Genomic DNA, 10,210 nt, shown 5'->3' with positions numbered 1-10,210 from the left:
ATAGAAAGGGACTGTGGGAGTATCCCAAGTCTCTTAGGCTGGGTGGTCACTCAGTTGTGGGTGCTCAGCCCCATGGGCTGGCCAGGGCCAGGAGTCAGGGTGCCCAGGGTTCAGACCACTGGGGATCTGCCTACCCCCGTGGTCTGAACCAATGGGTGACCCATCCTATGCCACTTTCCCCAGGAGAGCAGGGAACAGAAATAATGCCAGCTCTGTTCCTCCTCCCAGGGACAGCCAGGAACTCACACCCAGTAGCCAAAATTAGCTGGCAGCACTGATTCACACAGTACATCATGCAGCACCACAGACTCACGTGCTGACACGTCAGGGCCTGGACAGGGGGTCATGGCCTGGCTTGCATCAGCTGGGCACGTGTTGGGCACAGGGATGGAGCACTGGGCTCCCTGGAAGGGGTGAGGAACTCAGCCAGCACTGACAGCAGCGGGAAGCTGGAAAAGGGCAGCCCAGCTGGGGTGGGCAGGGGGCATGCTTGAGCCAAGAGCTGTCCCCAAACTTCCCAAGCATCTCCAGCAACGTGCCAAGAAGTGTAACATCTCCCTGTGAGCACAGCTTTAATAGAAATCCCCCCTGCATTGGTACACATATACATTTGCTGTATATAGAAATACAGAGAACAGCAGTACGTGTGGGGGCCACAAAGCCCTCCCACAGCCCCTGGGGCTCTGGGGCAGTGAAGGGCTTGTCCCTGCTCAGCCCTGGGGATGGGGGAGCTGCAACCCTGGCAGCCGACATCACTTTCACAAAGCCTTTGAGAGTAAGCGTGGGCGAGCAGGAACCTCTTCTAACATAGCACCATCCTCAGGGTTTCCCTGACAGGCCTGGGGGTGCAGGTGAGATTCCCCCAGATTAAAGGCAGATGTGCTGCTGGCAGGCGTGTGAGCTGCAGGGTAGCACACGGGAAGAGCCTCCAGTCTCACCACAGGTCATTGCCAAACCATTGCAGCCACAAAAGGGGAACTGGGCCCTAGTTGAGGTTAAGGTGAAATTTATTCAGATGGAGCTCATTGCAGGGTGGGGGTGAGGGATGTGCAGGGAGGCACTGCCTGGCACAAGGATGTGGGCAGCTCTCCCAGCAGACAGCGGGGAGCAGAGAGGGAGTTTGGGGGTCTGTGAGGCCAGGAAAGTGTACAAGGGCATTATGGGAGGGGAGCGGAGGGAGCCCAACTGTGCCAAGTCTCAGCTCTTCTTCCAGAGGGAGGGAACAGAACTAAGAAACATTCTGTTGGCAACAAATAATTTAAAAATCAAACTGAGAACAGCCCAGTAGAACAGGGGGTTCAGAGCCTTGGTGGGAGGCAGTTTCCCATTTGATATAACTTTCACCTTAATGACAATAAACTGATATGAAATGGAAAACCCATGAGCAGCATAAAGACAGGTTAGAAATAGCACCAGGTTCCTGCTGGGGCTGGTGGGTACATGGCTGCTGCCACTGTGGGCAGCCCAGCCCCGGCCGGGGCGGCAGCAGGGCCCCACTTCCAGGCAGCCCTGCCTGCCGAGACACTGTCTGCACCTACACCTTTGGCTGCCCTGCCACCTTGCCACCGGCACTGCCGTGGGAATCTGTGGAGAGAAGCAAGGTGCTGTCAGAGCTGAGGTGGGGGAGCAGCGCTGTCCCCCCAGCTCCACATCACTGAGCCCACGGCACAAGGTGGAGATGCTGCTGGTGCCGGTAGCTGTGCCAAGCTCTGCTTACCTGTCCCTGGGCGCTGCCCACAGTGCAGCTCACACTCCTCCTTGCTGTCGAAGCGGTTGAGGTTGCCCTGGCAGCCGCTGTAGACAAAGGGCCGGCACTCGGTGACTCTTTGGTTGTAGTACCACCGCAGGGTATAGCGCTGGCAGTCCCCCTCGTCCAGCGGCAGCCTGCAGGGCTCAGCTGTGGGGCAAACGCTGCTGGTGAGGGCAGGCAGGGGCTGGCAGCACACCTGGAGGCTGCCAGACCCACTTGGCAGAGGAGGGGAAAATCCAGAAGGGAAAGGCTGAGTATGGGAAGGGTTTGGCTGGAGGAGATGTCCCTGTGCTCTTCCCAAGTGCTGGAATTAAGGGCAGGAGACAGCGCTCTGGGCAAGCTGTCTCTCAGGACAGCTCCTAGGAAAGAGCTGGGAGGTAGGTGGCATGGGGACATGATGGCCACAGCACCCCTTGGAAGGGTTATAGGGTGAGTCTCCAAAGGCTGCTGCCACTGCAGCTTCCCTGATCTCCTGGGGCCTTTGGGATCCATCCTGTGGCTCATGACCAGAGCGCAGGAAACATGCCAGGGCAGCAGGTCCCACCAGCCCAGCACACCACACATCACTGCTGGTGACAGCTTTGGTGAGGGGGATAGAGCACAAGGTCTGTATGGTGTGGGCAGCACAGTGATAGAGAAGGTGCAACCCTCCCAGGTACTAGCGAGAGGGCAGGAAATCCCAAATCCCCACAGACAGATGGCACAGGAATGCACTGCCCAGCTGGATGCAAGGACGCCATCACAGCAAAACCTGGGGCAGCTCCATAGCTTCCCCCAGTAGCTTAGCTGTCAGTGCCAGGTGAGTGCAGGGAAGCTCACCATCCACTGCAGGCTGCTCCAAGCTGTCCATCTCTGGGACCTCATCATAGTCCTCCTCCTCCTCCTCCTCTGCATCCATGCTGTCATACCCGAGGTCGTCATTGTCGAGCATGATCTGCCTGTCCTGCCCTGGGAGACAGCACCACACATGAGCAGTCCTCACTACACACATGGAGCACAGAAAAAGGGGGATGAGGACTAAAAGCACAGGGATGACACACCCTCATCCTCCTCAGTGTGTGACAACTTGAGCACAGGGACTATGTGAGCGCTGCCAGCAGGGAACGGCTGACTGGAGAAGGACCCTGTCAAGGGTACACAGGCATCAGGGAAGAGGCAAAGGAGTCTGGGGTGCTTTTCCCTTATTTCCCAAGGGAAAACCACTCCTTTCAGGTGCGGAGCAGTCCAGCATTTCTCCAACCCTGTTGCAGCTTGACAGGGTACGTGGACAGGGATGGTGGCCTGGAGATACCCCCTCCTTTCTCTTCACCACAGACCAGGGCTGCCATGGGGGCTTGTAGAGGAGGGACAGGCAGGGGAGGCCCAGAGAGACAGCACCCACTTGGAGCCCAACAGGGTAGGGACAGGGGAGGGCACAGGGAGGCACACATGCCCACGTTGCCAGATCTCTTGGGTCTTCCAGACTCTCCATCACCTGTTTGGTCATGCTCTTTCTCCTGGCGGACGATTCTTCCTACTCCCTGGGCAGAGTGGAGGCTGCTCCTGGCCTGAGCCCCCCAGCCTCCTTGGAAAGAAAGCACCCACCTCATCCCAGCCCACCTCTTGTCTCCGTCCCTCCAATCCCACTCCTCCAGCCTACCCTTCCCTCCAGCACTGTTGACCCCTGCAAGACCCCTGCCCCCGTTCTGACACCCAAGAATAGATGGGGTGCAGTTCCTGTGACCCCTTCAGTTGGGCAGACCCTGGCAGCACCCAGACCCCACTGGCACCATCCCAAGCCAGCTGCCCCTGAGGATCCCTTCTGTACCATCACTTCTGCCACACACCATCCCTTCTCCCTGTGCAGGGTTCTACACTGACGCTGACCCTGACTGAAGGGGTCATGGAGGGCGTCAGCCACTTCTAGCTCCCCAAAACCAGTGGCACACCTGGGTGCCAGGGCCCCTTTGGTGGCATTCTTGTGGGGCAGGGGGATAGGAAGGAAGAGCTGCAACCTGAGTGCTCACGTGAATCCTGGTGCCGTGGAAAGTGGCCACCACAGGCTGTGGGAGAGACAGGGTGGGGGTCAGGGCCAGCGGGTCCAGACCCCCAGCTCCAGGGCAGCAGCAGGGATGCTCACCACAGTGCTGGCTCATCTCCTGCCTGACAAAGCCACGGATCTCCTCCTCCTGCCGGACACATGAAGGGGCAAAGGCAGTAATGGGGCATTGTGCAATTAAAGAGGAAAAACCCTTTCCCAGGGTCTAGCAGAGCCCAGAGGTGAGGGCAGCCTGTACATCAGTGGAAATGGGATGGACCCAGCACCCCTTCCCACCCCAGTGACCTGAGTGCCACAAGCCTAAGCTGGCTCCCTTCTGGCTCCTTACCGTCATGCCTGGCTCCCCCTTCTCCCCACGGAGCCCATGGGCGCCAGGACTGCCCTGGGGACAGCAGAAAGGAGGTGGGAAGCTGGCCCTGGCTGGAGCTCATCCAGGCAGGGCCAGGCACCTGCACACTTACCTGCTCTCCTCTCTCGCCAGGGATGCCAGGCATGCCACGTGCACCCGGCACTGACTGTCCAGGGGGGCCTCTCTCCCCCTGCAAAGGGCACGTGCTCAGGATCTGGCTGGTGGGTGCTGGAGTCTCTGCTCTCTCTAGCACCATGGATGTGCCGCTTTCCCCATGCCTGCACCCCAGGGATGTCAGTGCAGGTGGGGATGGGGACGGGACCAGCTCAACTCAAGGACAAGCAGGGTTCCAGTGCCTCCCCTCAGACTCCATCCCCGGGGCAGGGGGACACAAGGGAGGAACCCAAAGTGAGCTGGCAGGTCAGGACAGAGCTGGGACATGACTCCAGATGCCACCCACCCCTCACCCACTAAGGGGACTGGGCCCTCCCATCCTCACAGCCCCGGAGGAGGGCCAGGTAGCTGTGGTGAGGACTTACCTTCTGGCCCTGCATGCCCTCAGGACCTCGTGGGCCAACGTTCCCTGAGGGCCCAGGGGGGCCAGGAGCACCGTCACTGCCCCGGGGACCAGGGCCACCCATAACACCTGGCGCACCCTGGAGGAGAACAGAGGCTGAGGCCAGGGGTGTCAGAGCCCCCGACTTCAGAACAGATGCCATGGACATCCTCTGACCCCACAGCTGGGCATCCCCGAAGAACCAGCCCTGGTGCCTTCTTATAAAGAGCAGGGAATTGTTGTCATTCATTGTTTAGTGACATCATTTAGAGTAGCACTGAATGAGTCTTCTGGGAGCATCAGGCTCTGATATGCTTCCAACCAAGGCTGTATCCTGGTACAAGCAATATAATGCAATGCATCCCATCCTTTTCCAGCCTGCTTACCCGGTCTCCTTTCTCCCCCTGGTCTCCTTTGGCTCCCTGCTGCCCGTCAAATCCCCGGTCACCCTGCAAAGAGGAAGGGACAGGCAGCAGGGGACAGACAGTGGGAGGCAGGCAACAAAGGGATGAAGTGCCAGCACAGCTTTTCTCTGCACTGCTTTAACCTACCTTGGGTCCCATAAGCCCTTCCTTTCCAGGAATGCCTGGTGGTCCTGACAGACCCAGTTCTCCCTGGGGGACAGAGCAGATGTCCATCAGCCACCAGCCATGCGTTCCTGTCCCACCCTGGTGTCAGTGTGGTGCTTACCGGCTCGCCTTTCCTCCCTGTCAGTCCCGAGCGCCCCGGGATCCCTGGCTCTCCCTACAGCAGGCAGGAGAGAGGCAGGGCAGTCAGTCCTTCACCCCTCAATGCTCACCCCAGAGCCACAAGCAGAGGAGGGGACCCCGTGACCCTGTCACAGGGCCAAGGTCTGGCCTCAGACTCAGGGCCATCTCCCTGCTCCTGCTGATGGAGGGGATCCAAAGGGCTACAACCTCCAGGCAACATCCAGGCTCCTGCAGCACCCTACAGGCACCCACTCACCTTCTCACCCTTGTCCCCATTGAGGCCACAGGCACCTTTCATGCCCCGGTCACCCTGCAAGGATGGGAAGTCAGAGCCATGCCGAGCCAGCACTAGTCCTGGCCAGGAGAGCACTGGCAGCCAGAGAAGCCAACCCACCTTGAGGCCACGCATGCCCAGGGGTCCCATGTCCCCTTTCTCTCCCCGGGCCCCAGGGATCCCATCGCGGCCAGGCTGACCCTGTGAGAGAGCACACAGCGTGACGAGGGGCCACTCCTGTCCTGCAGTGGGGTGGCAGAGGCACAAAGACACAGCTCCTCACCGGCTCACCAGGCTCTCCTGGCGCTCCAACCTCTCCCTGGGAAAGGCAAAGGCATCAGTCAGGGCAGGTGAGGGGGATGGTGCCACCAGCATCCCCCAGCAGAGGAGCTGCCCAGCTTCATACCTTCTGCCCACTAGGGCCACGTGCCCCAGGGAAGCCCATGGAGCCCTTCTCTCCTTGTTCACCCCTTGTGCCCTGCAAGCAGAAGCCCAGATCAGCACAGCTGCAGCTGGAGGGAGAGCTCCAGCCACTGCATGGCCACAGCACAGCCACGGTCACCTCTGAGGCCAGGTCTGGCAGCTCCCCTTGCACCATGGTCCCTGGTGCCAACTAGCACCAGCACATAGGGCACAGGGATGCTGTCATGCCCTGCTTCCTCTGTCCATTTCCCTGTCAGCCCCCCTCCACGATCCCAACCCAGCAGCTCCCAGCCCTGCACGAATTCCCCCCAGCCCTGTACCTTCTCTCCGAGCATGCCTTGCTCCCCCTTGTCCCCCTTGTCCCCTTCTATGCCCTTCAGGCCATGCTCTCCCTGCAAAGGAAACACAGGGAGGGGTCAGGGAATGTATGCTCAGATACACATCAGGGTGGGAGGACAGACTCCAGTGGGGGCAGGAACATGGGGGTCTGTAGGGTGGCTGAAGGAGAGGGGACAATATGCTGTGCAAGGTCCAGCTCTTCCCAGAGGGACAGGAAGGATGGGGAGAGGGAGGATAAGGACAGCTCTTACCGGCTCCCCCTTGCTGCCCCGTGCTCCAGGTGGCCCCTCCACCACCACAGTATCTCCCTGTACATCCAAAGCAGAGATGGGGGTGAGGAGGGGAGCTAGGGCTGCTGCCTCCCTTCTCATTGCCCCCTGTCCCAAGGACTCACCTTGTCTCCTTTGGGTCCTGGGGCTCCAAGGGCTCCCTGTGAAGAAGATGAGATGCTACAAAGATGCAAAGCAGGGAGCAGGCAGCACCTCCCTGGGTTCCCCAGCACCTGGAGGTGCATCATTCTCCCCCCAGCTCCTCAGCCCGCAGAGCCCCTTACCTTGTCCCCTGGCTCCCCGCGGTTCCCAGGCAAGCCCTGCAGGGGAGAAGAGAGGTGTGGTCAGAAAGGGGCCCAGATCAGGGTGCAGCTGAGGAAGGGGGGTACTTACTGCTGGCCCACGATCCCCTTCTGGCCCTGGGCGTCCATCTTCACCCTGCAAGAAGGAAGGGATGTGAGAAGGGGGGTTTAGTTTGCAGGCACCCAGCATCACCCCACCCCAGGGACAGCTGCAGCTCTGGCTCAGAGACCTGTCAGGGAAGCTGGCACCGTGAGCCCTCCTGTCCCTGGCTGTGGGGACATTGTGGGGACTGTGGCAGTACCTACCCGTGGTCCCGGGTCACCACGTTCACCTCTAGCTCCTGGCAGCCCAGCCCCCAGAGCGCCCTGCCAGAGGAAGGCAAGAACTCATCCCCATCCTGCCCAGGAGCTGCCCACAGCTCTTCCCAGTCCTACCTGGTACCCCCATTCCAGGGGACACCCCACAGTCCCCACCACCTCTCTGGGTGCCTGGCACACAGGAGGCTCCCATGTGCCACCACCCAGAGTGGGTTCAGCACCCTTAGGGGGTGAGGTGGCTGCAGGGACACTCCACAAGAGAAGCAGCCTCCCACCTCTCATGCTATAGGGCTGCCCCTGGTCCTACCTTGTCACCTTTCAGGCCAGGGGGGCCTTGTATGCCCTAAAAGAAAGGAGAAGGGTGAGCAAGCCACAGGACGAAAGCAATGCCAGACACCCTGCAAAGCATGGCTGAGAGTCCCACTGTGGTACTGGACAGTCCAGCAACACCCTGCCCCAGGGCCCAGGGGGGTGCTGGCTGGGTCCCTGTCAGCCTGTCTGAGGCAGCAGGGAAGCCAGGGCAGAGCCTACAGCCCCAGGAATGCTGTGGCACCATACTCACAGCCGGCCCTGGGGGCCCCACAGGTCCCGGAGGTCCAGCGATGCCATCCCTGCCTGGAAAGCCGATCAAACCCTGGCAGGGAAAAAGCAGGGAAAGGGCAGGGGCTGTGGCTGGAAGCAATGGGGCCTGCAGGGACCTCACTGACACTGCACAAGGGTCCAGGGTCACCAGGACCAGTGGTGGTGGACAACGTTCTGGTTGCAGTCTTTACCCTCTCTCCTGGGGGACCTGGAGGGCCAGGCTGCCCATTGTCCCCTCTCAGGCCTGGCTGTCCTGGCATCCCAGCAATGCCTGCTGGGCCTGGGGGTCCTGGTAATCCTGGCAAACCGGTGTCACCCTGAAGTAGGGAAGTAAAAGATGAGGCTCATAAAAACAGCCCCTCAGGAGTGTGCTTTTCCCTCAGCCAGCCAAGCTAGAGTATCACTGGGGCATTAGGGACATGATCAGAGCCAGGGTGACATGGGGACAGGGGTTACCTTCAAACCTGGAGGCCCATCCTGTCCTGGTGGACCCTGTGCACCGACACCCAGTGATCCCTGCAAGGTGGCAGAAAGAGTGTGTCACATCACCTGGCTGGGGGCCAGGGGTGCCAGGGCCACCATGCCACCCAGAGCATCCCCCAGGGTGGGGGGAACCCCCTGGGGGCAGGGGACATGTACCTTCTCCCCTTTGGCTCCAGAGGATCCCTTGGCTCCCTGTGAAGACACCAAGCCCCCAGAAAGATGTGGGCAGTAGGTGGCAGGGGCACAGATACCAGCCCCTGCAGCATCCACTGTCCCCAGTAACCACCCACCACCCCCATGTGCCTCCTACTCACATCTTCCCCAGGATCTCCTGGTTCTCCAAGCTTTCCTGGCTCACCCTGGCAGGGAAAAACAAGAAAAAAGCAGATGTGTGGGATTATGAACTGGGGGAGCAGCTGCAGCTGGATCCCCACACTGTGGCCAAGCAGCAAGGGGACCACACAATCCCCTCCCCACCGACTCCTAGGGCAGCACTCACCTTCTCACCCTTGGGGCCTGGCAAGCCTCGGTCACCCTTGGAGCCCTGCCAGGGACAGCAGTGTTAGGGGAGAGGGCAGCCACAGGGCTGGCTTGCCCCTCAGAAGTCAAGAGTGGTGGGAGAGGATGAGGTTAATGGTAGGGAAATGCTAATGAGGGGAGATGAGGGTAAGGGGAGTTTGGGTTTATGGGGGTGACTCACGGGCTCTCCCAGCAGCACACCCTCCAGCAGCGCCGGCTCACCCTGCAGGGGACACAGGGGTGCTCAGATGTGCCCACTGTGGATGCCAGTGCCCAGCAGACACCCAGCCCTCACACCCTAGCTCTTTACCTTCTCTCCCTTGGCTCCAGGGGGGCCAGCGATGGCCTGGGGCAGAGGACACAGTGGGCAGGTGAGCAGGGCTGCACGGGGATGCTCCCCCTCCTCCTGGCCAGGAACACTGGACAAGGCAGCTCTGCACTCACCTGCCCTGGGGCTCCAGCATCCCCTGGCTCTCCCTTGGGACCAGCAGGCCCCACAGGTCCTGGTAAGCCCTGGCAGAAGCGGCACAGCCCTCAGCCTCAGCTGCAGACAACCCAGGCTGAGCTGAGTGGGGGTGTCCCTGGGATGGGGCAGGGTAAGCATCAACATACCATCTTCCCAGGCACTCCTGCCTCACCATCCTTCCCTGGCACACCATCCCTGCCCGGCACGCCTGGCTTCCCGCTCTCCCCCTGCAGGCAGCAAGAGTTGGGGTGGGGTGTGGGGGTCCTACAGCCCCCCAGGCAGCCCCAAGCACCCACACAGCCAGAGGATGGCAGGCAGATGTGGGGGACAACACACTCACCACTTGTCCCGGCAGCCCAGGGACACCTGGTGGGCCCTGCAATGGAGACATGAACAGAAATCAAGCAGCATGCCAGGCACCAGGAACAGCCAAGGGACAGGTCTGGGGTGTTCAAATACCTACCCCTGGGCCAGGGGGGCCAAGTGGTCCTGGCAGGCCCATGTTGCCCTGGGGTCCAGGCAAGCCCTGCAATGGAAACAGCCACATCAGAGGGGATGGCACAGCCAGGACCTTGGCTGCCCCTGTGGGAAGGTGTGTTGGGGTGGGACTGGCTGATTTTGGGGAGGCTGGATGGTTTTGGGCAGCCAGGTGGATACTGGCAGGGAGGGTATGAGTACTCACACGGATGCTGGAGCCAGGTTCTCCCGGATCACCCTGGGAAGAACATGCTGCATCAGCCCAACCACCCCAACCAACCAGCTACTTTGGTCACAGGTATATCTTCATACCTGGATCCAGCTCAAATGTCCCTCCCTCCAGCCCAAAACTTCC

At 60.6% G+C, this 10,210-nt stretch overlaps 1 protein-coding gene across 8 annotated transcripts in view; it reads right to left on the bottom strand.

The window, feature by feature from the left end:
* Positions 1 to 223: 223 nt before the first annotated feature.
* The window catches only part of COL7A1 (collagen type VII alpha 1 chain), a 29,976-nt gene continuing 19,989 nt past the window's right edge, over positions 224 to 10,210 (bottom strand). For 2 of the 8 annotated variants that reach the window (XM_058845259.1, XM_058845266.1), the window contains 37 exons: positions 10,061 to 10,093; positions 9,842 to 9,904; positions 9,719 to 9,754; positions 9,525 to 9,605; positions 9,357 to 9,425; positions 9,223 to 9,258; positions 9,094 to 9,135; positions 8,893 to 8,937; positions 8,708 to 8,752; positions 8,550 to 8,585; positions 8,367 to 8,426; positions 8,102 to 8,227; positions 7,891 to 7,962; positions 7,636 to 7,671; positions 7,317 to 7,376; positions 7,102 to 7,146; positions 6,993 to 7,028; positions 6,834 to 6,869; positions 6,691 to 6,747; positions 6,421 to 6,492; positions 6,084 to 6,155; positions 5,961 to 5,996; positions 5,798 to 5,878; positions 5,660 to 5,713; positions 5,384 to 5,437; positions 5,245 to 5,307; positions 5,080 to 5,142; positions 4,677 to 4,793; positions 4,250 to 4,327; positions 4,117 to 4,170; positions 3,870 to 3,918; positions 3,679 to 3,792; positions 3,225 to 3,314; positions 2,791 to 2,874; positions 2,570 to 2,698; positions 1,718 to 1,897; positions 226 to 1,584 (listed from right to left, as the gene is read on the bottom strand). In XM_058845259.1, coding sequence (XP_058701242.1) covers positions 1,535 to 1,584; positions 1,718 to 1,897; positions 2,570 to 2,698; positions 2,791 to 2,874; positions 3,225 to 3,314; positions 3,679 to 3,792; positions 3,870 to 3,918; positions 4,117 to 4,170; positions 4,250 to 4,327; positions 4,677 to 4,793; positions 5,080 to 5,142; positions 5,245 to 5,307; positions 5,384 to 5,437; positions 5,660 to 5,713; positions 5,798 to 5,878; positions 5,961 to 5,996; positions 6,084 to 6,155; positions 6,421 to 6,492; positions 6,691 to 6,747; positions 6,834 to 6,869; positions 6,993 to 7,028; positions 7,102 to 7,146; positions 7,317 to 7,376; positions 7,636 to 7,671; positions 7,891 to 7,962; positions 8,102 to 8,227; positions 8,367 to 8,426; positions 8,550 to 8,585; positions 8,708 to 8,752; positions 8,893 to 8,937; positions 9,094 to 9,135; positions 9,223 to 9,258; positions 9,357 to 9,425; positions 9,525 to 9,605; positions 9,719 to 9,754; positions 9,842 to 9,904; positions 10,061 to 10,093 — 2,454 coding nt within the window. In that variant the 3' untranslated portion in view covers positions 226 to 1,534. Of the gene's footprint in view, positions 1,585 to 1,717; positions 1,898 to 2,569; positions 2,699 to 2,790; positions 2,875 to 3,224; positions 3,315 to 3,678; positions 3,793 to 3,869; positions 3,919 to 4,116; positions 4,171 to 4,249; positions 4,328 to 4,676; positions 4,794 to 5,079; positions 5,143 to 5,244; positions 5,308 to 5,383; positions 5,438 to 5,659; positions 5,714 to 5,797; positions 5,879 to 5,960; positions 5,997 to 6,083; positions 6,156 to 6,420; positions 6,493 to 6,690; positions 6,748 to 6,833; positions 6,870 to 6,992; positions 7,029 to 7,101; positions 7,147 to 7,316; positions 7,377 to 7,635; positions 7,672 to 7,890; positions 7,963 to 8,101; positions 8,228 to 8,366; positions 8,427 to 8,549; positions 8,586 to 8,707; positions 8,753 to 8,892; positions 8,938 to 9,093; positions 9,136 to 9,222; positions 9,259 to 9,356; positions 9,426 to 9,524; positions 9,606 to 9,718; positions 9,755 to 9,841; positions 9,905 to 10,060; positions 10,094 to 10,210 lie in introns of all 8 variants that reach the window. The other 6 variants (XM_058845265.1, XM_058845260.1, XM_058845263.1 and 3 more) reach the window with 6 other exon arrangements.

The sequence above is a fragment of the Poecile atricapillus genome, chromosome 9, assembly GCF_030490865.1.
Source record: "Poecile atricapillus isolate bPoeAtr1 chromosome 9, bPoeAtr1.hap1, whole genome shotgun sequence".
Classification (NCBI taxonomy): Eukaryota; Metazoa; Chordata; class Aves; order Passeriformes; family Paridae; genus Poecile; species Poecile atricapillus.
Note: the sequence above shows the minus strand (reverse complement) of the source record. Positions and strands in the feature narration are given on the sequence as shown.